Source organism: Ptychodera flava, chromosome 22 (assembly GCF_041260155.1).
Source record: "Ptychodera flava strain L36383 chromosome 22, AS_Pfla_20210202, whole genome shotgun sequence".
Lineage (NCBI taxonomy): Eukaryota > Metazoa > Hemichordata > Enteropneusta > Ptychoderidae > Ptychodera > Ptychodera flava.
Window position 1 is genome coordinate 7,435,881 of NC_091949.1, and position 25,494 is coordinate 7,461,374.

Genomic DNA, 25,494 nt, shown 5'->3' on the forward strand with positions numbered 1-25,494 from the left:
GTGAACAGTTTTCAGGAATACTGTTAATACAGGCTGTGTTCACCAACATGGCTAAACTGTAGGCACTACTGTACTATTTCTACCTCTGAGATTAAAGCAGATTGCTTGCTATGATTCCTTTATGCTGACAGAATATTCAAATTGACGAATGGTCAAAAATATCAACCTCCGTTGACCTCAGACCAATTTATCACTTACTTAGGAGACCGAGGTTTTAAACGTGCTGACCTTTGACCCATCTATCACATACTTGGGAAACTCAAATCACCCCTGCGACCGGACAATTGCGATCAGAGGGCAACTGGTAACTGTGAAGAATTATGGCTGCATCTTTTGAAGAAAAATTTGCAACTGTCGTCATATTTTGGACGATTTTCACCCCATTCATTGGAGGGCAAACGATCAGAAATGGTGTTTGTCATATTGACATCGAAACAAGATCAAATAGAAAAGACTGCTCCGACGACCGGCCAGTATTCACCAGAACAGATTGCGGAAACGTCGAGGGACGGTTGAAGGGTGGTGTGTACACTTTTAAAGGAATCCCCTATGCAAAACCACCAGTACAAGAACTACGGTGGAAACCACCTGTTGATTTGAAGAAGAGCGACAGTTGCTGGTCCGGCACACTTCAGGCTCTCGAGTTTGGACCATTTTGTGTTCAGGATCATCTCTATTTAGGCATTATCGGCAATGAAGATTGTCTGCATTTAAACGTCTTCACACCGACCTTAGACCCTTCAGCCAACCTGCCTGTGATGGTTTGGATCCACGGAGGGTATCTCATGTTTTCTGGCTCGTCCGAGTTCGGCTACCATCCCAACGAAACAACCGTCATCGACACAGGCATGGTGTATGTATCGTTCAACTACAGACTTAATGCGTTTGGTTTTCTAGCTCTAGATATTTTATCAGAACAGTCAGAGACCCGTACGTCGGGGAATTATGGATTTATGGATCAAATACTGGTACTAGAATGGGTAAGGGACAACATCAAAAACTTCGGTGGAAATCCCGATCTAGTTACTGTATTTGGACATAGCTCAGGAGGCACTTCGCTGATCGCTCTTTCCGTATCACCACTCGCAAAAGGACTTTTCCATCGAGGTTGGATTGGAAGTGCTTCGCCTCTCTTTGAAATAACACTGGAAGAGGCTGCAAAGGCCAATTTGGTTTTCCTGGAGAGATCCAACTGCACTGATCTCGAATGCATTTATTCCTTGACCCCGGATCAAATCATTAAAGCCAACCCGACCGATGTCTACCCATTCTGGGGCTCGCCAAACTCATTAGGGCTACCAAAAAAGGGCATGAGGGATGGTGCATTGTGTGTGGTGGACGGGGTCGTCATTCCGTTTGACCCTCTGACTGCCTGGCAAAAAGGAATTGCGTACGACGTACCTCTGGTGGTTGGTGAGTGAGTATATATTCATTTACATGTGGGGTATCCGGGTGGTTTTCATTTTGAATACGTTCCAATTCACAAGTCGATTTTGCTTCTAGAGGCAACCATATATCACTGCACGAGTCGTTTAAGTTTGTTTTATCTGTGACAACCTTGATATATGACGCAATCGCATGATACGTGTCTTGACTTTAAAAACTTTGTTAAGGGGTTGGGCAATTTGCTTTAGGGGTCATACTTTTTCATGCAAGCATTTGCAAATGAGTTTTACTGCAAAAGAGGTGACCATGGGTGAATGGGATGTATGGGTCACCTCTTTTGCAGTGAGACTCATTTGCATAGAGACGGACTAAAGTGAGGATTACTGCTCTAATGAACTGGGAATGGGGAATATCACTGTTTTTCTTGCAAAAATTGATCATAATCCTTCACGCATCTTCGTTTTGAAAGCAGCTACTCCCCGTGATTTCTGTCATGCCCCTTACTTGCGATAATAACGCTGTGTGAATGTCATAGGAAATAGTGTCGATAACATCGGCTGGCCACACAATGGCATTTTAAAGTTAGTGATAACCTTGTGTGAACTGTATTGCCTATGTACATAACCTTTTGGAAATTTATTTGTCGGGACTGTCGGACATTTGTCAAGGTCAGTGTAATTTCGTGATAGTTGAGCGTGTAGTATGTAGTATCGGGTATTATGAAACAGACATATTGAGCCTGTTAAGGTGTATTTAAATTTAGACTAAGCGAATTTCATTCTCATAAATTTTCATAAAGACACCAGCCTACTTTTTTGAACTTTAATATAATCAATGCTTTTCCGCTCTATCTTACCGATTGTGCATCATCAGAACAAACAACGCTAAAAAACAGTATACATGCAATATTCTACCTTGTTTTCATTATTTTATTCTACGAAACAAAATGTCTTTTACTATTTTTCCCAAACATTCGTTAATTTGCATTATTTTAGTCTGGCGAAATCAACATATGGCGTACACTAAGCAAAAATACAACAGATTTCAACCAAATAGCGCGCAAACACTTATCAGAACAGCAATGGAATGGAATGGAGTTTAGAAAACATTTTGGCTACACTGTATCACAAACGTCGGCATTTGGTTAAACATTGTATAATCTGAAAAGGATAGAGATGCACGATATATATTTGTGAATTTATGCATTGTGCAAAGCAAGTATTACTATAAGTGTAAATACATGACGACGTATATAACACCCTACTTAAGAAACGTTACTTTAGAACTGATTGCTGATTGGATTGCTTTCGCTTCATTTGGATGAAAGAGTTGTATTGTTGACAAAATGATATACCAAAATTCCATTGTGAACAATAGCATTTGACACTACAATTTTCACTGCAACATATTACACACATTAGGTTTGATATTACATATATACGTATAGAAAGTTTTTACAAATAGGACAGCTAATGGAGCGTTAAGGCAGCACTCGCCTCGAAATTAAAAGCCTAAAACTATTGCCAAAACTTTCCTCAAGGAAATTAATATTTTCAACCACTCTCTTCGAAAGTCAATGATAAAAATCGGGGTCCACCGTGAAAAGTTTAATACTACCGAAATTACCTTACATTTACATATATTTCGATTTCAAAATGACCGCCATCGCTGTGTAAACTCTTTAATACAAAATTTTCGATTTTAAAAAAGACCGGTGAATAACGGTAGTTGCTACGTGAGTTTCAAAATTATAGCTAAGTAGGTAAACAACGTATACTTAAATTTCTGAGTCCGAATATCTGTCCCTAGACATGTTCTACCTTAATAAGCTGTGCAACGTGTCAATGATGCCGTAGGTGTAACGGAATGTTTAACGTTTGCTTCCGAACGAACGAGCATTAAAATTTCGATGTTTCTGAGGATATTTTTTGACTGTGCGGGAATCACTTTTGGGTTCGTGTCAATGGAAGCCTTCATCTTCGATATATTTACTTGACTGACTGAGTTTTCCATAATTACTCCTGGCACAGGTACAACGGCCCAAGAAAGCGACTGGCTGGCGCACGATCTCAGCCTAAATGAATGGACTTGGGATCACTACACTAGCTACGTCACAGGTGAGATCGTGATCTATGCGTTTTCCAAAGATAATGAGAGAATGCTTCCCTTCCACCAGAACACATCTGATTTTAACCGTTATCTGCTCTGATCACCATTATTCTTAAATCCCAGTCACTTGGCTTTATAACTCAATTCATAATCACCACACGCCTTCGAAATTATCACAGTGAGGCAATTGATAGGTTGAAGAACATGATCACCCCCAGACAAATGATTTTTAGTTGATGCAGCTTATGTGCGACTTCGGGTATTGTCGCGCAACTATCCATAATTTATATGCATTTTCTGGTATATTTGTTATGTCGACATGTCTTAAAGACATATTTTCTCTTTGTTAATTTTTCTTGTTAAATCATACCGATTTTGTTTAATGATGAACTTCTTGAAGCAATATATATGTATTTAATGTCCTCCCGATGTTTTTGACAAATTAAATTCCAGTCCGCACATGTATTAGCATACGTGCACAGTGTGTTTTGTGTTTGATAGGGCAAATACTTCATATTTACATCTCTTCCGCGAAAATAAAACAATTTTCTTGCTTCTCAGGAAAAAGTGATTAGAATACTTATTAAAATTACAGAATTATCCATTAAAGTAAAGCATTTGGCCCACACATCATTGAGGTAAAGACAGAAGGTGAAGGCTACCATTCTTTCTGTCCGTCCTGGTTTGTTTTCAAATAAAATGAGGAGAAATCTAATCTTGCATGCCAGACCTCGAACCTGCATATACGCTTGACTTGAGCCATGGGGGCTCACGTAAGCGCGATCTCAGTACCCAAGCCTTCGCCGCCCGTGGCGCAAATCAAGGGCAAACGCAGTTCCGAGGTATGGCACGCGAAACTCGTGAAAAAACATGCCAAAATCATTCTGAAAACGATCAAAAGTAAGCAGAGAAATTACGAGCAATACGAAATCAGTTGAAACGATCGCTTCAAACACAGACAAAGAACCCGACCCCTGACCGTGATTCAGGTCTATTTCTTCATGGAACATTGGATACACGTGAGCCACACGAGTACAATCGTGAAATGCTATAAATTTTCTGACACTTGTTTCCTAGAATCATTGTAGCCCAACATTAGGGGACCACGAAAGTGTCTCGATTCAAAAACGTCAAATTGACATAAATATCCATGATTAATTTTACATCAAAAATAATTTTAGGGTAGTGGGGAATTTACAACGCTCTTACAAGTCGAAAAAATGTTTCTCGAGTGTCTACGATTGCACCTCGTGTCTACCATATGCCTCCATTTGCATTTTTCATGACTTCCGACTGATAAAACTAAAAAAAATTGTGCCACAGTGGCTGAGGCAAGAGTCCCAGGTGAGTTAAGTTTAAGGTAGTGTGCGCCTCGAAAATGAAAGACTTAAACTTTTCTTCAAACTTTCCTCGATAAAATTTTCAAACATTTCCTTACCAAATCAAGAACAAAAATTAGGTGTCTCCTCGCAAAGTTTGTACTAGAGACACCGATATTTGAATGTCAAAATGGCCATTGGGGAAAAGATAATAAAATTTTCGGTTTTCGAAAATTTATGACGGTGAAAATCCCTCTCAATTCAGAAGCTTTAGAATTGGCCTGCAAGTCATGCAAATGGTAGATCAGAAACTATAACTGTAAAAATCTGAGAGTCCAAATATCTGTCCCCGAGGCGCATTCTAACTTTAAGTTTACTCAGATTAGTGTTTCGTAATACTTTACAAGCCTTGACATGTATATTTACAGAAAGACTGGATACCTTTGGAAAAGACATTACCGAAAAGGCTCTGAAGTTGTACGAGTATAATGAGGTAAACGATACGCCCGAGTTAACCCTGACTACGATGATTAGCGACATCGTATCGGTTTGTGGAAATGCGAAGGTAGCCGAACATGCCGCCAAGTCATTGCAATCACCCGTGTACCGCTATGTCACCACATGGCGGCCTTCCGAACCGTTCTCTTACCTAGGCCTGTCTTGGAAACCTCGCTATGCTTTTCATTTGTCAGACATTTTCGCATTCTTCGGTTTTTTACCACACTACATTGACAATCCGACCGAGGAAGACATGCAGTTCCAGGCATTGATGCAGAAGACGATAGTGTATTTCGCCAGAGAGGGCGTGATGCCTCCAGAGTTCAAGTGGCCAGAAGAACCGAATGGCGTGGTACTGATTGATACTCAAGTGGTACCTCAAAAAGGTTACCATGAAGCGGAGTGCAAATTCTGGATGGATAACGGATTTTACGCTTACTCATGGATTAATTAACACGTTTGAAAAGAGTGGTAGTTAATATTCAGTGTGCATATCAATTTTCACATATATCAATTTGATTTCCTCTAGTAGAGAATTTCATTGATTGAACCCAATATATGAGGGTAGAATGCACTTGGGGACATTATTAGACCTTTCAAATTTTCACAATTATTTGCTGGTCTGCCACTTGCGGGGGCTCATTTTAAAGCCCTTGGAATAAGAGAAATTTTCACACTCTTATTTTTTCGAAAATCGAAACTTTTATTTTCCTAATAGAGTTAACACGGGGATGGCGGCCACTTTGAATTTCAATAATCGGTAAATATAATTTGTTTCTCTAGTGTTAATTTTTTTTACGGTGACGCCTGTAATTGTGTAGTTGAAAGAGTTTCATTGAGGAAGTTTGAGCCAAAATTTAATTCTTTCACTATCGAGGTGTATACTACCTTAAGATACATTTTATTCTTTATTATATAAACCGACCTACATGTATGAGGTCGTGATACTAACGTTTTAAAGGCCTTGATTTGTACGGTAAGATTTTCGAAGATTTGCCTTGATTTAAATCTTTCAGACTTGGATTAGGAATAAAATTCACACACATTTCTCGCCGAAATAGCTAATATGATTATAAGAACGGAAGGTGGGTTGATATTATTCGGTAACCGTTTGAAATGAAATTATCAACCTTATCATCTTCGTCAATGAAACATGTATTTTTCAGGAAGATGCCGTGAGATACACTATAATAGCACTACTGTAGTGTGTCGGACATCAGTGATATGCTCGACATGTATTAAACCGTCGTTGTAATTGCATGAGATGTTTTTAACCTTAAAACCATGACTTTCGTGTGTTTTTTTTAGTATACTTGACAACTTGTTGAGTTTGTAAAGGATATACTTGTTTGTTCTCCTCAAAAGTAAGTCATTGTCGACGTTTAAATAATAAATCAAGGCTTAATTACTGGATATACTTTACTTAAGCTGCCCCCCCCCCCTATCTTCTTCTTCTATAATTAGAACATCCCAAGCCTTCGCCTCGTCGCCGTTTGATGTGATGCTCTTCCTCTGAAGAAAGTTTCAAAGATATACTGCCATCAATGACACAGCACACTGTACGCAAGGCGATGTGTTGGGAAAGTTTGAATTTATGATACCAGTATAAGTATAAGCTTGTTCCACAGAACAGAAATAATGAAAGTATTACCATTGTTGCAAAGAGAATTGAATGGAAAACTGGACCGAGTAAGTTGATAATGGTTTGCACAGGTTTGTGGCGCACACTGCATGGGTTCTGATTTTGCAATGGTTTCATATCAAATACAGACGAATTCTTTAGATTTATTAACCGTAGCCTGGATGACTGAGGGAGCTGACAGGGTTATTCTAAAAAAGAGTCATCCCGAGTCCTCCTCGTGACAAAAATAAATACATGTCTAATGATGCTTTTAATGGCCAATAAGAGCAAAAGCACTATTAGAATAATGTTGAATCGCACCATTGCTTATGACATGTTTCCTGTTTTGCCTCTGAAAGTATATTGTTCACTTACCTTTCTCATCATTCATAATAATTCTCCTTCTCTAACTGGTGTTTTTTGTTTACTATATTGAGGCGGAATTTGGAACAAAATGAAAGTTATTTGACACAAGTTGATATTCTGTAATAACGTTCAGTTAAAAAGTAGACGACTTTCTTATTTCCCCGGTATGATGGGCATGCGCAACAGAACATGTTTTGTCTCTTTAGACCAGAGAAGAAATACTGTTCCTCGGAATTTTTTGCCCGGCCTTATCTGAACTGTATCACTGTCCTTCTGTCCATGTGAAAATACTACAGTACCACAAAGGCAATGGAATCATCATTGCGTGAAACCTATCACTGTACATTGTGCGTAAGTGTAAGTATTCTAAAGGGACACTTGCTGTAACTTTTGAAATACTTCCGTTGTGTTTTGAAAAACAAGCAAATCTTCTGCTCTCCCTAGTGGAATACAAAGCATTGGTCAAGCTAACGCGATACATTACATACGAGATGCAACATTTTTGTCGACGAATTACTAATCTTTTTCAAGACTAAAATTGTATTTGTCTACAATAACATTGGGGCACTGCACAAATACAGACTTTCTTTATCATTTGAATACTAGTCTAAAAATACGGTTGGGGGAACAAAACAAAAAGCTTAATATGTAGGACGGGCAAACCTACTCAAAAATATACAAGCAATGGAATTGATGAAAGTTTGAGCAAAAGTTTAAGTAGCTCATTTTCGAGGCGCATATTACCTTAATTTGTATTCTCTTATCGGCAATAAGTTGAGACACAGTCCCTCCTTTGGTACATGGTGGAGGGACTGTGCTTGAGACAATAACTGAAAGGGTTTTCTGTCCTACTGACTCTGGTGATGTCCATGACATGGACAGTCTCGCAATCGAGTGGGGGCGCTTTGCCATAGCATTCATCAGTACTACAACTTGCGAAATTGCAATGACGTACATTTTTCACACAAACACAAAGAGGACCAAAAGGTAACAATAAATTAGGACAGATAATCACTGTGCTGGTATCCAAAAGTACGGAATAAGCTCATTGTAAGGATTGTTTTTAGCTTTCTATATACATTATCAATCGTCGAAATATCATGGACCTTTAATGTTAAGTTTTCTGACGAGAAGCCATTTCTGTGGGATATGTGGTAGAAGTCTTCATACATCAGAAGTATTTGTGCTGTTTGTACGGACTTACAGGGAGGGAAATACGTACACACTGTACTTACCATATGGTCATTTTTACAGAGTTGCCCTTGAGCGGAGTGTGTACCGTGTCAACTGTGAACAGTTTTCAGGAATACTGTTAATACACACTTTTTCACAAACATGGCTAAACTTTAGGTACTATTTCTACCTCTGAGATTAAATGCTGATTGTTGGCTATGATTCCTTTAGGCTGGCAGAATATTCAAATTACAGAATGGTCAAATACATCATCAAACTTCGTTCTTACTAGACCGAAGGTGCTGACCTCAGACCCATTTATCACTTACTTAGGAGACTTAAATTCAAGATAATAGTCCCTGCGAGCGGACAATCACGATCAGTGCAGTGGTCAACTGCTAACTGTGAAGCAACCATGGCTGCATCTTTTGGAGAAAAATGTGCAACTATGGTTATATTTTTGACGATTTGCACCTCATGCATTGAAGGGCAAACGCTCAGAAATGGTGTTTGTCATATTGACACTGAAACAAGATCAAATAGAAAAGACTGCTCCGACGACCGGCCAGTATTCACCAGAACGGAATGCGGGACCGTCGAGGGAAGATTGAAGGGAGGTGTGTACAATTTTAAAGGAATCCCCTGTGCAAAACCACCAGTACAAGAACTACGGTGGAAACCACCTGTTGATTTGAAGAAGAGCGACAGTTGCTGGTCCGGCACACTTCAGGCTCTCGAGTTTGGACCATTCTGTGTTCAGGATCATCCCTCTTTGGGCACTATCGGCAATGAAGATTGTCTGCATTTGAACATCTACACACCGTCCTTGGACCCTTCAGCCAACCTGCCTGTGATGGTTTGGATCCACGGAGGGTATCTCATGTTTTCTGGCTCGTCCGAGTTCGGCTACCATCCCAACGAAACAACCGTCATCGACACAGGCATGGTGTATGTATCGTTCAACTACAGACTTAATGGGTTTGGTTTTCTAGCTCTAGATATTTTATCAGAACAGTCAGAGACCCGTACGTCGGGAAATTATGGATTTATGGATCAAATACTGGCACTAGAATGGGTAAGGGACAATATTAAAAACTTCGGTGGAAATCCCGATCTAGTTACTGTATTTGGACAAAGTTCAGGAGGCACGTCTGTGATGTCGCTATCTGTGTCTCCGCTTGCCAAGGGGCTTTTCCATCGAGGCTGGATTTCAAGTGGCTCCCCTCTCTTTGAAATAACACTGGAAGAGGCTGCAAAGGCCAATTTGGTTTTCCTGGAGAGATCCAACTGCACTGATCTCGAATGCATTTATTCCTTGACCCCGGATCAAATCATTAAAGCCAACCCGACCGATGTCTACCCATACTGGGGCTCGCCAAACACAGCAGGGTTGCCACTCAAGGGCTTCAAGGATGGTGCATTGTGTGTAGTGGACGGCTTCGTCATTCCACTTGACCCTCTAACTGCCTGGCAAAGAAAAAAGGCGAACGATGTACCACTGGTTATTGGTGAGTGAGCCTATATATTAGCTAAGTGTATGTATATGCGTATGTATATGTTTGAGGATGTTTAACGTATGTTCTCCGACTATATGCATGCTTCAAGTGGTCAAGGGCATCTACTTTGATTTCTGACACGATGCAGAATGAAATCGCGTGATACTTCTGCTAATAGTTAACTTTAAAAATGCATTTGAATTAACTTTGTGCAAAGGTTATCAGTTACAGATAAATACCTTTGGCGAGCAACACAATGGCACCGACATTCTCGTGATACACTTCTGTGAACTATATTCCCCGTGTGTGTGACAATTTTGGAAATTCATTTCGGCAGGGCTGTCAGACAGCTGTCACGGTCAATGTTATCGTTGTTGTATCTGCGATAGTTGAGTGTATGATATTTGCAATAGGGCACTATGCGACAGGGCCGTTATAAGCATTAGGGTGTATTTAGGTCAATCTTATTGTCCCACAGAGAATTTTGAAAGGGACTTAAGGCTATCACCTTCTTAAACAGAATTATATCACTCTTGTCTGGTATTTTCGATGGAAAGTATTCCTTCACATTAAAGAGAACAACGACTTAAAACACCAGATATGAACTGTAAATGCTCACGTGTTTCATTATATATTGCAGTTATATGTAAATTTGAACCTTTTTGCCACATGTTTGCAACTTCATTGAAAGTATTATGATCAACATAATGAACAATATTCACCACAGATTAACTCTATCGGTCATTAAGTATTCAAATATGTAATTAGCTGAAATATAAATAATTAATTTCTTTGACTGCTGTCATTGTATCACCACTTTATATAACAAGTGTAATTGCCTTTGGTCAAGTCCTTCAACCTTAAAACTATATATTCCAAACTTTGAAAGCTCATTATATATGCAAACTATAAATTAGCTGACATGAAAACTTAAGTGCGAAATGCCTTCCAATATTGGTATAACCTGGTATAATCATCAATGTACATAGCATGTTATGCCAACTTTGATCAAATAAATCCAAGTGTATATCCCTAATTAGGAAAGTTCATTAAATACACAAATTAGGAATTGGCTGAAGCAAAAATGCTTAATGCCTTTCAATGTTAGCCTACATAATACTCTAGTATCTTTAATGTACATAGCAAGTTTCATCAATTTTGGTCATGTAAATTCAAATATATATCCCTAATTTCAAAAATTCATTAAATATGCAAATTGGGAGGTGGATGAAGTAAAAATGCTTAATGACTTTCAATAATGTTCTATCATAGTATCTTTAATGTACATAGCAAGTTTCGTCAACTTTGGTCTAGTCAATACAGATAAATATCCCTGATTATGAAAATTCATTAAATATGCAAATAAGGAATTGGCTAAAGTTAAAATGCTTAATGACTTTCAACAATGTTCTATCATAGTATCTTTAATGTACATAGCAAATTTCGTCAACTTTCGTCTAGTCAATACAGATAAATATCCCTGATTATGAAAGTTCATTAAATATGCAAATAAGGAATTGGCTAAAGGTCAAATGCTTAATGACTCTCAATAATGTTCTATCATAGTATCTTTAATGTACATAGCCAGTTTCATCAACTTTGGTCTCGTCAATTCAGATAAATACCCCTAATTAGGAAAGTTCATAAAATATGCAAATTAGGAATTGGGTGATGTAAAAATGCTTAGTGACATTTAATAATGTTCTATCATAGTATCTTTAATGTACATAGCAAGTTTCATCAATTTTGGTCATGTAACTTCAAATATATATCCTTAATTTCAAAAGGTCATTAAATATGCAAATTAGGATTTGGATGAAGTAAAAATGCTTAATGACTTTCAATAATGTTAAATCATAGTATCTTCAATATGCGTACCAAGTTTCGTCAATTTTGATCGAGTAAATTCAGATACATACTCCTAATTAGGAAATTTCTTTAAACATGCAAATTAGTAATTATCTTTCACGTCACCCCTTAATATCTTTCAAAGCTGATATATCTTGGTGTGATCAACATTTGTAGCGAATCTCATCAAATTGTGTGCAGTCGTTGTCAATATATATCAGTTTTTCTAAAATCATTAATTATGCAAATGAGCTAAAAGTAAGCAAGCCATACCCACCAAAAACTAATCAGTTCTTGCCATTGCAAACTGAATCTATGTACCAGATTTGATTCTGATCTGATCAGCCGTTTTTGAGATATTGAGTACACAGACAGACAGACAGACAGACAGACAGACAGACACACAGACACACAGACACACAGACATCGCTGCGACATATGCTCACGTGTGTCAACACGTGAGCAAAAAATGCTTGCAATGAAGGTATATTACGAGCAACTTTTGATGTTTTCATTACTTATGTTCTATCATAGACCCTCATTTTTAGGGTCTGTGGTTCTATGAAAGAAATACTATTTTCATTCTCCTTCTAAATTATTAGTCTTGCATGTATGCAAAGTTACAACTGATTTCATCGACTGATTTCATCATGGTGCAAGCACTTCTCAGAAAATCACAGGGAGAAGCACGAAATAAACTCATCCTTTTTTACTATATCTTTATGATATCTTTGATATTTCCAATCAGGACATACATTTTCAATCACAGTCCTTCCCAGCGTTTAAAGAAGTCATCAGTTTATCACTGAGATGTTAACCGGCTGATTTAATACCCCAATAAGGAAAGCGCGGTAGGTGAGTTGGTAACGTTATGGACTAAGAGCAGTGTTTGGTCAGGTGACCAGAGATTACCATTGGTGTGTTATTAAGTAAAGGAAGGGGCACCGTTGACAGAAACACACGATAGGCTGCGATTAGAAAAAAATGTCTGTGTTAGAAATATCACAGATAATCATAAAGATTTTAAGACATCCAAAGGATGTGTGCATTTCTTCTTTCTCTGTGTGGTTTTGCGTTCACAGACGTCAGCAAATCTGACTTGTAATATGTTTGACTTTCTCTTATCCGTGACTACTTCTGATGTAGGTACAACGGCCCAAGAAATCGACTGGTTTCCTCATACGTTCGATTTGAATGAGTGGACTTGGGAGCAATACACAGACTATGTTAGAGGTGAGTTTGTGATCTATACTTATTGTCGATTGAAATGAGAGGAAAGATTAGCTTTCGCCAAAACGGAGTTAATTTTAATCGCTGTCTGTCATTATCATGGCTTTGTGATTGTTTGATGCGCATGATCCTAATGTCTAATCATGTCTAATCACCAAAAATCCTTAATTGCAGCTATTTATTTTTTCATAAAATTTATAGGTCTAAAATAAAAAAAATATTTGTGTTATTCAGATTGAATGCTTTTCAAAAAAAGTACATAGGATATTTTTTCCTCTACATAGTTTCTTCAAAAGTCCGCTCGTGTTAGAGGTAGTCCGCGCCTCGGAATTGAAAATCTGCAGAATGATACAGAGTACACATGATGTACATCACTGGTCGTCGTGCTGGCTGTTTGCAGCGTGCAACAATAAATGACGTCATCGATCCTATCATCCTATCATCAATCTCACGTCTTTGAAACGTTGTTTTCAAACTCCCGCGTTTACATGTAGGGCTTTAAAAAGTTTATTTCCGGCGGGTAAAAATTAGTATGGGTTGGGTAATCGGAACCTCGCATGCAGTATTTGCCCCGGCTTTGACTCCACCAAAGGTGTTACAAAATTTGTTCATTCGTAGGCAATCAAAGTGTAGACGAGAATAACCAGTCCTGAACACCTCTTTCGGTCAAATGGCTTATTTCTTACCCTTTGTGTTAAGGCGCTACTAGCTCTAACTTGACATACGTTTCTCGTTCTACTCCTAAAATTATGAAAAAAAATCTAGTAAGTGTTCAATTTCTAAATACAGCATATGTAAGCGATATCTCCGATGTCCGCACAATAATTTATTTTTCAATGATAAAAATTCCACATTGATAAGGCTAATATTGTGTACTTAAAGCTATTCATCTGTGAATAGAGAAAATACACTGTTCCTTATTCCTGAGAGAAATTAATGAAAAATTATCTAAAAGTTAGGGCAACTTTCCCTTTCATAAATAAAGCCTTCCATCCACACATAATTATTAAGGCAAAGACGGAGCAACTATAATTAGTTTTGTTTGAAAAGGTTGTTTTCAAACAGAAGTATGAGAAAAATATTGAAAATTCGTTCTGTATGTTTGTGAGTAGGAAATACAGGGGTGGGGGTGGGGGCTATGATCCTTTGTCTGTTTGTTTGGCTGCTTTCAAACAGAAGTAGAGAGACAATTGCGAAGACGGGTGCAGAAAACAATGCCAGATAAGAAAAGAGAGCATGAACAATCTGAAGCCTGCTTAAGGTAGTATGCACCTCGAAAGTGAAAGACTTAAACTCTTGCCTTAACTTTCCTCAAGGAATCTTTCAATCATTCTCTTTCTCACTCAAGAATAAAAATAAGGGGTCACCGTGCAAATTTTGGTACTAGAGAAACAAATTACCCAAGATTTACCGATATTAGAAATTCAAAATGGCCGCCATCACTGTGTTAACTCTATGGAGAAAAATAATAATTTTCGAATTTCGAAAAACTAAGCCGGTGAAAAGTTTTCTTTCACCGAAAGCTTTAAAATGAACCCCCATATGTGGTATATCAGACGAGAATTGTAAAAGTTTGAGAGTCCGAATGTCTGTCCCCGAGGTGCGTTCTACCTTAATGACCAAATCCGCTCAATGGCAGGGTTACTGGTATATACGAATAAAGATGCTGTCGATGTTTTAGAGAAATTAGGACGACAAGGAAGAAACAAAATTTGTTATTCAAAAGTAATCAGCCAATAGTTACTGTTGTAAATTTCATCTCCCATTCGCTTCAATTATAAGGCTCAGTCAGTTGAAATCCGTGGGTACAATTTACGTTTGCTATGAGTTACAGTTTGTTCAGTGATGTTGCTATCTTTCAAACGTCTACTTACAGAAAGACTGGATCCCTTCGGAAAAGACATAACAGAGACGGCCATGACGCTGTACAAGTATGACGAAGTAAAAGATACGCCTGAGCAAACTTTGACCACAATGATCAGCGATGCCGTAATGAATTGTGGGAATGCAAAGGTCGCCAAACAGGCTGCCCAGTCATTGAAATCACCCGTGTATCGCTATGTCGCCACTTGGTGGCCCTCCGAACCGTTCTCGTATTTAGGACTGCCTTGGAAGCCTCGCTATGCTTTCCACTTATCGGAAATGTTAGCATTCTTCGGATTTCTACCTCACTACATGTCTAACCCGACCGAGGAAGATATGAAGTTCCAGGCGTTGATGCAGAGGGCGATTGTACATTTCGCCAAGGAGGGAGTGATGCCTACAGAATTGAATTGGCCTGAAGAGCCGAAAGGCATGGCACTCATTGGCAGTGAAATGTTACCACAAGAAGATTACCACGCGGAGGAGTGCAAATTCTGGATGGATAACGGATTCTACGCCTATTCATGGATCAATTGACATAAAGTTGACAAGATCGGTAGTTTTGAATTGCTTCAGTCACTCGGTGAACTCGTTACAGTAAAGTATATGTAATTCTTTCACAAATGTGTGACGTGATTAAACTTTCTTGTTGTGATAGCGAGTGTTCGTTGAAGCGTGTTGAAATTTTAAAATACATGTAATCGTATACAGTGAAAATAAGCAGACAAGTATTCGCACCTCAAAAGCCTTAATCCTAGCTCAAACTTTCCTCAAGGAAACTTTAAACCATTCTCTTTCAAAATCAAGAGTAAAAATCGTGGGTCACGCATCAAATTTTGTTACTAGAGAAACAAATTGTCCAATATTGACCGATACGTGAAATTCAAACTGGGCGCCATTCCTGTGTTGTAATGTCTACGAGGAAAATTAAATGTTGATTTTCAATAAAGAAAGCCGGTTAAAACTTTAGTTACTCCAACAGCTTCAAAATGAGCGCTTAACAAGCTGTAGACCAAAACGAAATTGTCAAAAACTTGAGTCAACGCATCTATCCCTGACACGTATCCTACCTTAATGATGACATTATATAAAAAAGGAGGAAAATATGAGACAAGAAAATGACATATTTGATCGTTTGAATTAGAAGTCGTTGCAAGATTCTGAATCTTGTTACTGGAATTTGTTATGGATTTACAGAGATGAACAACGACGATAATATCAAGCGCGGGATTTGAACTGTTTGGGCCCGATCTCTTTATCTTTCCCGTTTTCATCATCGAAATAATGCTGCATTTCCATATGTATGGTCCAGCATTGCAAACCTGAATTTTTTATGTGCACATCGCAAGGTATGACACGAGATCGGTGAACACAAGTGATGATGCTGAACCCTTGCCATCTGGACATTTATCTGGCATTAAATAATTCTGGGGAAATTAAATATTTTGTGTTATTGTCATCGCTTATTTTTTCATGATTGGATAGACTCAGGTATCGATATCATCAATGATAGCCTGGACAGATAGAAAGGCTCCATCAAAGCAAATAATATATTTGTCGGAATTGAAATAAAAAAGAAATCAGAATTCTGAAATAACTATAATTAAAACAGAAATGCCAACCAATTGCAAAAGTATTCTTGCAGGAACATGGATTGATTTCATTCAACGTTCTCAGGGCGAAAAAAATTATGTCCCACAAAATCTTTTAAAATCAATTTCACAATTATTCCATTCAGTCCTCGTATCAAAACGCATCCTACCTTCCTATTGTGGAGACTTCAGCAATCAATTCATTTAATTTACACTCCTTTCCAAATGGAATAAAATCTGGACTAATCAAACAATTAGACTGACGTACGACAGAAAGCATGCAGAGTTTAATTTCAAAATAATACAAAATGTCCTATCTAATGGCCCAAACCTTTTCAAGGTGGAAAATTGAAACCCATGAAAAATGTAAATGTGTAATTTGCCTACGAACGTTTTTTTTTTTTAAATTGCAAAAGGCTTGGAAATGTTTTACAGCAGGTCAGTTCTTTGCTAATTAGATATACAAATATCTGTTTGATATATCATTGTATAAGGTTATACACATTATCATCATCATCATCATCATTCTTTATTTGTTGATTAGACTGATCAATTTGATCATCTCCCTTGCAAAGTATTGTATTTTCTTCATGGGTCCATTCGTGAAACGACAGTGCACGTAAACTGCCATGACTCAAAGCGGTGATATAGTACGATGTATTAAAAACCTACCTTCGTTGTATTTATATGACTCATGGATTTAACAATTACTGAAAGCATTTTGCCTTTGCAAAAAATACAGCTGTAATTTTAAATAGGATTGTAGAGAACCACGTATCGTGCAATAAAAATAACTGTAAGGTACGAATTTTCCTCTAGAACAATAATATATGTAAACAAACATTGTACAAGCTTTATGATGGAAACAAATAATTAAAATATAACGATAACGCGGGAACATATGCTACAATCACAGTAAAATCACCAACTCTTCACTTTGGGAATCGTGGTGATATACCAGTGCGGGCATGTCTCTTTTCTGGACAGACGTTTACAACTGGAGTTGTCCTTGTATAAATTTTGCAAATGAAAGTAGTTCCATCCCAATAATAAACACACTGGGGCTTACATGTAATGAGTTGAGAGTGTAACTATGGTCAATGACATCTGTTCTCCTGATTCTCGACATGTATTGGGCAATCTTGCACTCAAAACATTGAGGGCGCTATACGAGATGCTTTCGTCAGTGCCAGAACTTGCTATAAGTATGACGTGTGTGGCATATTCGTAAAAATGAAGACCAGAGATTACAAAAGTACAATGTACAACATCATTGTAGGGGTATCGATAATCTTAAAGTAATGCTAAAGTCCGTGTCGTTAAATCGTTGTATTCATCATGAATATCCACAAGATTGCGGACTTCAAGTGAAGCATTCTAACGTTATGGCATCTCTGCCGGAAAATCTGTGGAAATATTATAATGGCAGAAATTTTCATGTTTATTTTATCCCTTTGCGGTGAAACAGAAACAGACATCTCACTGGTTATTCTAAGAAACTAGCAGAGTTTCCCTTTCCTGGAGCGCCACCAACGTTAGGAGTGCAGCAGAGTGTTAATTGATTTCATTTCTCATAAATATTGATACTACACATTTTGGTCTACAGCTGAGCCTTTGGTGTAATATGTGTTGGGACAGATATTCAAACGTTTGCAATTTTTTTTCACTCTACCACTTGTTGGGGCTCATCTTGAAGATCACTGGGTAACTAAAGTGTTCACCACCTTATTTTTATGACAATCAAAAATTCAATTTAGAGTGAACATCAAGATGGGGGCTATTTTGAATTTCAAGAGTCGATTAATATTAGGTAATTTGTTTTAGTACTCAATTTTGCAATGTGACCCTAGTTTCTTATTCTTGATTTTAAAAGGGAATGGTTTATAGTTTCCTTATTGAAAGTTTGAACAAAAGCTTTAAAGCCCCCACTCAATTATCAGATTTATCTAATATAAATATTATTTCCTTGATAAAATATTCATTGGAAAACAAAAGAATGACAAACTGTTAATGGGCTGTTGACACATTCGCTAATGCGAGAACCAGGGATTGAGAAGGGCGCCTTTTTAAGCCTTTCAATTTTTGAGGTGCATAGGATTTTAATTAAAGATAGCCCATGTTTCTTGAGGCTAGCCAAAATCTCAAATTACACAAAAACTTGAGTGCATAATTCAGGCAAGTGTAGTTCTTAGATATTGTGGACTCCAGGACAGAAGAGAGTACTCCTCTACTTTTTAAATGTTTTTCCTGGGATAACATTTGAGTTAGTCTACAAATATCCCTACCGGATACACATACATCAACTTCAACCTCTAAAACATGTGTTAAGAGAGCAAAAATTTTGTTACAGATAAACAAACACAAACACACAACCACATCCATGACATATGCATACCGCCTATGAGAACCAAGCCCACAGATGAGCAAAAACTACCATACCATTTTGAAATGTGGCTTTTTTCTTAGAATACTGTTTATTTTTCTATGGTGTCATCCCTCATTTGCATTTAATCCCACCCAAAATTACATAGTTTTACATTTTGTTTGTACATTATCATACATGTAATGCCTAAATCTTCACAGGTCATAATGTCAAGAGAGTCTAATATTGTTATAGCGTGTCTGACCTTTTTCATTTACATTTTATTCTGCCATGGTCAAAACTAAAGACTGGAAAAAACTGAAATGTACAGAGTTCACATATATACAAAGGTAATGCATGTCAGGCTGTTGTAACCATACTCCTTGGTTTACGTTTCTGGATCTGTAAAATTCTTATGTTTTTCTCCTGGTGATGTGATCATATATAACCACCTGGGTATACTGCGGACACTCTAATACAGTCCTGGTTGAGTTGTCACCAGGTGTGCTTGCCTAGAAATGCAAAATATGATGAGAAATACTCATTAATAAAGTTAACACAGTAATGTGATAGATGATAATGTAAAATGCAAAATCTGTCTGTATGAAAGTGGCATCCAAGATGAAATGCCAGACTTTCATTAAGGCAAGCAAGGTTTGTTTACCACTTTAAGTCTGGAATTTATTTATGACTGGGACGGAACCAATTTTTATACCCCCCCCCCCAATACAACTACTAAAAGATAAACTTTGCCATAAAAGACAGTAAAGAGATTTTTGGTGTAGTAGGAGGGTTAATTAATTTGCCCTACTAATCATCCTCACATATACAGACACAACATATACGGATGGTGAAAACCTGACATTTAATCTATAGTACAAGTGACCAGAGTGGAATAATTCAGCCCTGTTTGTTCATGCTTTACAATATTACTGATACTCAGTTTCAAAAATTGACATTTTCAGGAAGTTGCTAATATTTTCTTACAACCATGACCTAGCAAATGAACGCTTCACCTGTCTTTTCTCAAATGCCATCAAGATTCAAAGTGCTATATGATTCTTGTAATTTTTCAGCAAAAAGGATAACATTCATTATTATACATCTACCATCGAGAACAATAGAATTTAGCGTGCGCTAAAAAAGCCGTACGGAACGCGCGCCCGTTCCGTAACACGTACAGTTTCAAGGCGCCCCATTCCCTGCGGCTGTATCTGTGCGTTCACTCACTGGTTTCAAGGGACCCCTTGGACGAGTGCCAGAACAAGTCTCGCGCGCGCTCTGTAGGTACGTATGTGTGTAGTGCACACACTCCAAAACTTGCAGAAGTGCGTCTGAGGTAGCGTTCCACACTGGCGCGATAAAATCGGAAGAAAAATTGTTGACATTGCACGAAAACGGTCACTACTCCGACATTTTGATGCCCCGATCAGGAATGTAAGATGTATAATAATAAGGTTATTACGAAAATACCGCAAAGGATGCACTCGGACATTGGCGCCGCGCATCGCCCGACGCGAAGCGGAGGGCGATACGCTGCGCCAATGTCCTTGTGCATCCTTTGCGGTATTTTCGTAATAACCTCATAGTTGTAGCCAATCACACATTGGTGCCAAAAAATAGTAGATTAGGAGAACCACAAGATTCCTATTTGTACATGGATATTAGTAAGTGAAAAAGAAACAACTTGAGAGTCTATGGTATATGGTTCTTAAATTACTGAGGGACTGAGTTTGTCAATAAGTACAAATATATTGCAATTTAATTGTTAAAGGGCCAGTAGCTATAACTTTTGATTTTTTGACTATTTTTGTTTTGTATGTCAACTGCAAATTTTGTTACATGTTCTACTCGCCCAAGGTATGTTGAAACCCAAACTATTTACCTCGTTAACATAGTGTCTCTATGTGTAAAAAGAAGTTATTGCCTTTCCATTCTAGTCTAAATCAGAATTCACATGTCAACAATACCAATGCAGTTAACATATGTACAGTCTAGAGTTGTAAAGTTCAACACTGTGAATCTCCATACACTTTTTGGGAGTAGAACAAGAAACTGTAGTGGACATCAAAAACAGTGGGGGGAGGGGGGGGAGGAGGGAATCAAAAGTTACAGCTACTAGCCCTTTAACCCTTTTACCGCTACGGTTTGGTCTGAACCTATTGTTATCAAAGGCAAATGTGGACCTGTTCACAGGGAATTGGGTCAAACAGGTTGAGGATTGTATCTGTCCTTACCTTTGGATCCACATTCAGGATCTTACGATCTCTCTTATTTTTAAATAGTAAACCAGATGCATTTTCTGCTATCACTTGATAATTTGGTGTTGGATTTGACGTTGATGACTGTGTTTCCCAGTTGTAAAAACTGAAATAGACAGAATTATAATACATGTAAAGTGTAATCATTTCACTTCAAGTTCACATTGCTTTACAATCTTATGTTGATGTCACCATCAACATTTGACCCTAAAATTATGGATTGATCATGCAACATGGAGAAAAATGAATGATTTAAGTGTGCAGCCTACAACCGTTTCTAATTTTAAGACAGACATGCTCCATAAGAGTGCTACTAAATATGCTCACCCAGTATAGAAAGCCACTCATTATATATGCGGTAAAACAGACTACATGCATGCAAGAGACATGCGTATATAACAATCTTGGGAAATTGAAATATAGTGGGCAATCGACGTGCAAATTTATCTGAAAACATCATTAGCCTTTTATTTGGTGAAGTCTGCACACAAATGCAATGTCAAATAATGACTGTATTTTCTTTTTTAAAAGTGTTAAGATGTCACTTAAGAGCATGTACAATACTAATGCAATAAAGAATGCGCTCTGAAACAAAAAGAGGTACAAAATCTTCGATGGAGTCACAAGTGATTGTGATACATCAAAATGCAAGCAATGCTACTTCTTTAAATGTGATTTCCCTATTTGTACATGTGCATCTTCACTGCTTTAGTTGCAATTTTGCATAAATCTCTGGGAAATGAAAACAGCAAAACTGTTTTGAAGATGAGTTTCATATTCATTATTTTGGACACCGCATACACACTTGAAGTAAAAAACAGTTATGTAAAACAGTGATTATAAAATCTGCCTGATCAATGAGTTGAAACCCTATGGTAATGGTAAAGGGGATGGGCAATTAAAGGTATACAGTCACCTGTAATCTAAATATGCCCATATATGGTCAAAGGGGCGTTCCGTGAAATAAAAATGCCCATGTGAGGGCGCTGTTTTTAAAAAGCGGCCACCCGCTTAAAATCTGTGATTGGTTAGATTTTCTCTTTCATGGTAACTGCGGCAAAATTGGAACAGGTGACAGTATACCTTTAAGGAAATATGAATATGAAGACATAAATGTGTGCCTATACATTGATATGTCATGTTCTAATGACTTCTGTGACACATGGATAAATAGAAAGCTATCACTTTTCAGTAGCCCATTGCTGTAATATACATACCTAAGATCTGATGGCCTTGGAAGAAGTCTCTTTCTACCTGAGAAATACGGCTCAAAGTCCTCTGTCTTCAGTCTGTGTGCATAGTCTATGTAACCAGAAATCTCCTGCCCCCTCGAGTTTTTATCCCGGATGAATATTATGGTTGTCATTTTACCACTTCTGTTAGCCTCCTCTCTCTGGGCCAATGCTCTTAAGAAGGCATTCTTGAGATCTTTGCCTGAGCTGGCTAGTGTTCTGAAAAAATAAGACAAATGGTATGTGTTAGAGACTCAGTGGAAGTCAAGTTTCAAAAGTGTATGTAAAATCAGGGGTACACGTAAGTAAATAATGTGATGGTCATGGTCCAAGAATACAAATTAAATTGCCACTTTGAGAGACATTTTTAAAACTTTTTCACATCTTGCAGATTTTTCATCACCCAATATGGATGTGCAAGTAATTCATCTTCTATGGCTTATTTTGAGTGCAATCATGTCAAAAATACAATTATATTCATTGGTCCAGTGCACCAGTACTGTGGTTATTAGTTAAAGTACGAATATCTGGATGATATATGAGCATGTATGACCTGACATCATGGGACCACTATGGATGTTATATGTTGTATTGCTCTACCAGAACAACATAAATGAATTTATCAACTCTTGATTCAAGGGAATTCAGACGGGGCAGCTATGGTATTGATTTCAAAAATTGTTTACTGGTATCTAAGCACTACCTATCTCTGACAACCTTTGTTTGTGTGTTTATATTTCAAATATGGATGTTATCTACCCATGTGGAATTATTCCATTGGAAGCAAACACTTATAATTTGGTCACATTATATGATGATATAGGCTAATTGGCTGATGGGAAATTAACAATGTTTTATTTCATACACAGTGTTTTTGCTAAGGTTGGGGAATATTGGTAAATGATTTTGGAACCCCAGTAACATTGCTGCTGTCCCCCTATTTGATTATATTGATATAACAAGGGGAACCTCGGTAAAAAGACCAGGAACCCCGGTAACATTTACCTGCTTACTGCCCTTAACAAAATCACTGATACACGAGCTGAAAACACTTTTACCTGTCAGATAGGGCTTAGCCATTTTAAAACTTGCTTGCAGAAGTGATGTAGAGCAAAGATATGGGTGATAAGATTACAAATTTTTTCTCAGAGTTTTTTCTAAGCTGCCAAACTAAGCATTCTGAACTTTTGAAACCATTGTGTCACCTAACAAGTTTATATAACTCCCAAAATTGCAAGATGCAACATAATTATTATACATAAAATTTTGGTTTAGGATTTTTACAGAGTTAATAATCTAACACACTTTGAAATTTCTGCTGTTAGTACTCTGAATGCAGGTTGTACTCTACTCTTTCACATTCTCTTGTCAACAACACAGTGTGGTCCTTTCATGTGATGGACAATTTTAGCATATTGCAGCCTGGCTCAGGGAGTTGGTGTTGCTACAGCAATGCCTGTAGTCCTTGCTTGATCATACCACTGGGGGGCACAATCAGTGTATGGCAGAGATTGACTGCAGCATGCTGGTGAGCCAGGGCCAGTGTCAAGGTCTAAGTTTATACTGTACATACTTCTGTTGGCTTCTCTTGGAGAGTCTGCTTGCCTCTGCAGCGGCTTTTCTTGCTTCAAATTCCTCTCTCTTCAACACTTCACCACTGCCTCGATAACCAAGCTCTACAAGTTGCCTTGCCAGCTCTTCATCCTTTGAACGAACACAAAAAGAGAACAATCTATGATCAATATTATCATGAAGGTTTCTTTCTCTATTTTACTCAGTCGAGATCCTTGCAATGCGTTGTAAGTTCTGTCAACCACAAGGTTTTGGGTTTGTGGTACTAAACTATAAATTATGGCAGAACCTTGTGAATTGTAACACTTGTTAGGATCACAGCTTAGCATATGAACCAATGTAACTCTGCGTGCTTGTCTGTATTCTGTTACGTGGAGGTCTACCTGGAAACAACACATACCTATGCCCAGTTGCTTAAAAACAGAAACTTATTTAACATTTACAGTCACAGTACACTCGGATTGCGGAGGTACAGCTGTGCCTTCCGTGCATGTGTATGAAGTTATGAACACTGGGAAGAAGTTTCGTGTGCAGAACTTTAGAAATCAGGGTCGACCCAACATGGAGTAAGCATGTTAATCAAACCAGTTTCTCGTTCTCTCTACATGTAATTATATGAGTGGCAAGGTTCCGACTAATTACTCTCCGAGAACTGCAATGGCAGAGGGGATTTCGCCCTATCCCTGCACACAGTCCTAGCTGCAAAATTGTAGCGCTACGGTGAGGCGGTCGGTGATTTTTCGTTTTGCGACTTCGCTCACCAGTAGCTGAGCGAAGTCGCAAAAACCAAAAATCACCGACCGCCTCACCGTAGCGCTACAATTTTGCAGCTACACACAGTCCCTACCCCGCACAAACAGTGATACTGTACCACGGCATGCACATTAGCTGATTTAGTTGTAGCATGTCATGTTTGTGGAGGGACCGTGGTTGTAGTCTGTCTTTGTCATTGAGTTTCCGCGAAGTGTATGGACACATCGTTCAACGTAATGCACTTCTGTTATGTCCTAACCTACCTCAAGATAGTATAAATCAAGCGACGTTATCTGCGAATCGAGAAAATCTTCGTATGTGTTAAATTCGGTGACGATATTGTCACTTCCAGCCGTGGCTTCTTCGTCCGCCATGTTGGTTGTTATTGTGGTGTGAGAACACACTCTTTCCAAATTATGTACTGCCGCTAGGAAAATATAACACCACTATTAATTCATAGTAACGTGCATTTTTTTTGCTTTTGGTGCCAAAAATGAATGTAAAGGTATATTAAAAAACGCTCCGTGTTATGAAAATAATCGATGCAAGTGCTATATAGCTCATTTATTTGACTATGCTGCGCGGACTGATTTGATAGCTTTAAACTGGTGACTTAGCACCGTTGCTATGCAACCGGCGGCAGAGGTAGCTGGATCAACGCTCGGCTTTCGTCGGTGGCTACCGAATGTATCCGAATATACTTAATCTTGCTATCTTATCAGTTCCAGAGAAATCCCCATAAAATCCTCTTGAATCGTGATAGTTAGTGAAGGAGTTTTGCTCACATTGCGTAATATGAATTTAACAATCCAG

At 38.1% G+C, this 25,494-nt stretch overlaps 3 protein-coding genes across 3 annotated transcripts; 2 read left to right on the forward strand and 1 right to left on the reverse strand.

Moving 5' to 3' along the window:
- The first annotated feature begins 264 nt into the window (after window positions 1–264).
- On the forward strand, window positions 265–6,366 carry LOC139122570 (para-nitrobenzyl esterase-like). Its single transcript, XM_070688111.1, has 3 exons — window positions 265–1,413; window positions 3,417–3,503; window positions 5,243–6,366. Exons 1-3 carry the CDS (start codon window positions 321–323, stop codon window positions 5,764–5,766), a joined length of 1,704 nt encoding a protein of 567 aa, XP_070544212.1. The 5' UTR covers window positions 265–320; the 3' UTR covers window positions 5,767–6,366.
- Window positions 6,367–8,868: 2,502 nt separating this feature from the next.
- LOC139122571 (para-nitrobenzyl esterase-like) lies at window positions 8,869–15,460 on the forward strand. Its single transcript, XM_070688112.1, has 3 exons — window positions 8,869–9,980; window positions 12,963–13,049; window positions 14,923–15,460. The coding sequence occupies exons 1-3, from the start codon at window positions 8,888–8,890 to the stop codon at window positions 15,444–15,446; spliced, it is 1,704 nt and encodes a 567-aa protein (XP_070544213.1). The 5' UTR covers window positions 8,869–8,887; the 3' UTR covers window positions 15,447–15,460.
- Window positions 15,461–18,942: 3,482 nt separating this feature from the next.
- On the reverse strand, window positions 18,943–25,110 carry LOC139122572 (cilia- and flagella-associated protein 299-like). The gene is made up of 5 exons (XM_070688113.1): window positions 24,945–25,110; window positions 23,930–24,060; window positions 22,342–22,575; window positions 21,101–21,230; window positions 18,943–19,375 (listed from the first exon to the last, which is right to left on the reverse strand). Exons 1-5 carry the CDS (start codon window positions 25,053–25,055, stop codon window positions 19,277–19,279), a joined length of 705 nt encoding a protein of 234 aa, XP_070544214.1. The 5' UTR covers window positions 25,056–25,110; the 3' UTR covers window positions 18,943–19,276.
- Window positions 25,111–25,494: the final 384 nt, after the last annotated feature.